This window comes from Thalia democratica, chromosome 8, assembly GCF_965202585.1.
Source record: "Thalia democratica chromosome 8, ktThaDemo2.hap1.1, whole genome shotgun sequence".
Taxonomy (NCBI): Eukaryota; Metazoa; Chordata; class Thaliacea; order Salpida; family Salpidae; genus Thalia; species Thalia democratica.
In genome coordinates, this window is record NC_139172.1 from 3,450,298 (window position 1) to 3,453,780 (window position 3,483).

The 3,483-nt window shown below is 24.7% G+C and overlaps 1 protein-coding gene across 1 annotated transcript; it reads right to left on the reverse strand.

Annotated features, from left to right (window-relative positions):
* Positions 1 to 749: 749 nt before the first annotated feature.
* LOC145842472 (uncharacterized protein C1orf50 homolog) lies at positions 750 to 3,226 on the reverse strand. The gene is made up of 5 exons (XM_082949924.1): positions 3,145 to 3,226; positions 2,452 to 2,564; positions 2,093 to 2,170; positions 1,572 to 1,712; positions 750 to 1,209 (listed from the first exon to the last, which is right to left on the reverse strand). The coding sequence occupies exons 1-5, from the start codon at positions 3,152 to 3,154 to the stop codon at positions 1,048 to 1,050; spliced, it is 504 nt and encodes a 167-aa protein (XP_082806050.1). The 5' UTR covers positions 3,155 to 3,226; the 3' UTR covers positions 750 to 1,047.
* Between the last annotated feature and the right edge of the window lie 257 nt (positions 3,227 to 3,483).

A 3,483-nucleotide genomic window follows, 5' to 3' on the forward strand; every position in this document is an offset into this window, starting at 1 on the left:
CTATTTAACATTAACTTTACTACTAATAAATACCAGTGGTATTTCTACCAGTGGTAAACTATACAAGTATTTCAAAAACCATTAGTTTGGTAATTTAAAAAAGCTAATATGAAAATACTACAATAACAAAAATCTTTTGTAAACTAAACTTAGTTGAAAATTGTTGTTTTAACAGTTTTACAACATAACAAAAAGTGTTTTTTTAATTACTTTAGGTGCTCCTAATTACCTCGCGCAATTCCCCTGATAGATACTGTCGAACAGTATTCGTAGACTTAAAAAATATGTTTTTATATGTTTTAACTTTCACTATGCAAAACTTTTGCTATACTATATTTTTGTTGCTCAAAGGTTGAGTAAAAAATATAAAATAAATCATATGTAGAGCTAATAAGAAACAAAAGCTTTGTAAAAGTAAAAACTGCAAGTTATTATTTTTTCAATTAAAACTATTAAAGTTCCAACTAGTAAAAAATAATTTTTTATTTTAAATATTAAGTGGGACTAAATATGAGTTGTTTTTTACATTAATGTCAAATGTTGTTGGTTAAATAATAATTGATAGGTGTTCAACATTCTTAAAGTTATGTTAGAAAGATATACTTATCTTTTTTTTTTAACTTAAACGTATACAAACTTAAAACTTTTAAACATTTTTCTTTTAATTTTTGACTAAGTTTAACAATAATAAGTACTACAGTTTTTCTCCAAATAAACACATTGTGCAATTAGTTTCAATAAAACGCTTTAAAAGGATAATTAACAACTTTAGAAAACTTTAACGGTAAAACATATTAAATTTTCTACTTACTATAAAGTCATTATAATTTTTATTAAATAAATATAAACAAGTTTTCATCTATTTTATTTAGATTTACGAAAGCAAAAACTTTTTTCAAATACTATTTTTCGTTCCAATCAGTGTATTCGTATTACACTTTATAAAACTAAAGTCATCAAAAAATACTTTGTGATCATAAAAAAAAAACGAAAAACTGCGGTAGTGACAAATAATTCAGCTCGTTCATTAGAATCATTACTATTCGTTCATTCGTTCATAAGCGCCATCTGGAACTGTCGTTTGATGAGCTTGTCGACAATAAGGTTATCCGCCTCGTTCTTCTCAATGTACTCGAAAGGCGTCCACGAAAAATCGAATTCGAGTTTGTAGCAAGCTATAAACTCGTGGGGACACCCGGCTCCCCACTCCTTTGAAATAATAAACTTTTTTACTTACAAAATGATTAACACTATAAAGCATTGTCAAGATAGTAAAGAAAAATTTTCTTGGATACTAAACTATATATAACTAATTTGAAGAAAACTAATGTTATTATATCAATAATATGCTTCAATTTGTTTTAGTAATAAAAGTATTAAGAAAAATTTTCTATCGATAAGTGTTTGGTGTTTATTGGTATAGTTTTACTCGAATAGCCTTTTGAAAAAGGTATTATAAACGTTTGTACATTATTATTTATCATTTTAGAAAACCCCGTTTAAATAAACAGCAAAAAAGGAACTTTTATGCTTTATTAACTTGCTACTAGATATATTTATTTAACTCAAACCTCTGGTGACAACATGGAAACATATGTAACTCCTGATTTTCTCTTGTACAAGTAGTAAAGTTTTCCTGGAATTTTTTTGAAGTTGCAAGCTGCATGGTGAAGGTCGTTATCTCGTTTCGTTTCCTCTAAAACTCTTTTAGCCTAGTAGATGATCAATATTTTTCAGTATCAAATCTTTGTTCTACACAAGGCATACAAAAAAAAGCGTTAACTTACAACTTGATCTCAACGTACAACTTTTTATAGTTGTTTAATTAATATAAAGACTGTTTAAAATCAATTGTTTTTTACTAACAAAAGTTATTTATTATTTTAAAGTAGCTTTAAAAATAGTGAAAAACTTCAATGGTTTTATAAATGTCAAATTTGAATAAGGTAACTTAAACATGAATCTTTTTTTTTTGCTTTTATTTAAAGATCTTAAGGTTTTTTTTGTATAAAATATTCACATATCTTCTAGCTTGAATAAACGTCAATAACTAACGTACAAAAAATCATACTTAGAACTTTTTTAAACATACTTGACTTTGCAAAGATCTCATTTGGTCAAGAATGCTTCTTAACTTGCTGCTTGCTGCCGACTTTATTGATGCATCACACTTAAAATTAGTATGTTAAGTTATAAAGAAATTTTTACAGTAATAACAAATTATGAAAAAAATAACAGATTAATACTTAATTAGAGTATGTAGCGTTTTTACTACTTTAATTACTTTTTTATTTTATTCTTGTTAAACTTACTTGTTTTTCAGGTAACATTAAGAATTTTAAGTTAAAAATAAATATTAAAGTTTATTTATCTTATTTATTTATTCACAATTACTGCGTTTTTTTAATTTACAATCTTAAATAATCTTTTTACTTAGAACAAACGAGACACCTGTTGTATTTGAGATGCAAGCTCAATAAGGTCGAACTTGTTTGTTGTTTTGCTACCTTCAACTAGATTTGGTCTGCACACTGAATCTTTGTTCAACAACGAGACTGCTTGACCTAGAATAAAATTATTGATCAAACTTGTACTGTTTACTTTATGAAAGTATAAAGATAAGTTCGTCGAAAACTGTAACAATATATCTTTAGTTAAAATTTTATTCTTCAAGTAAACAGTTTAATAAAAGTTTTGATAGGTCTAGATGTAAAGTGTTAAAACTTTATAATACTTTTTTATAATTTTAAATACCTATAGATACTTGGATATTATTTTTGTCAAGACTATAAAATCCCACATAATACATAATATACTTGTTAGATCAATGTTTATAAAAGTGTTCACTCTGCGAAAAATTTTTAGTGTGTATAAAACTTTTGATAAATATCAAAAAATGTACCTTAGCTTGTTTTCAAAAGTAAATTTTTGTAGCCATCACAAGTTATAGTGTAATACTTGTGTAATACTTACAAATAATACAATAATTTATTATAAGTTTACATTCAGTTGTAAGATAAGTAAAAGATAAGTATGTATAAACTGTTTTGTCTAGTTCTGTGCACAGCTTCAAAAGGCTTTAAAAATTACTAGTTTAAACAATAAGTTTATAAAAATTTTATGATTCTAATATCAAAAACTTACAAGTCGACATTTTTGTTGATCAGCTTCTTACAAATCTAACTAAAATCCCTAAAATATTTTATTAATTTTACTTAGTCTGTCTGTAAGTGTTACTATTAAAACGCAAGTATTGACTAATTATCATTAAAATACTTATTTTTGTTAAACACTTATTGTAAATCAATATTTAAATATTAAAGAATTATAAAGTAACATAAATAATTTTATTATTTTACAGACACAAAACCAATATAAAAAATTTCTCTTCTTTAAAAGTTTTTTTTTTACTTTTTGATAACACCAAAATTCGAGGTTTATTTTTTCAAACACATTTGTAAAAATATAAGTTTTAGTTAATAA

Bases quoted from the DNA above. Each gene is read 5' to 3' on its own strand.
- LOC145842472 (XM_082949924.1), bottom strand. The intron at 1,713-2,092 runs GTATGTTTAAAA...ATCATCTACTAG, and splicing joins TGAGATCTTTGCAAAGTCAA to GCTAAAAGAGTTTTAGAGGA. The intron at 1,210-1,571 runs GTTTGAGTTAAA...ATTATTTCAAAG, and splicing joins TTTCCATGTTGTCACCAGAG to GAGTGGGGAGCCGGGTGTCC.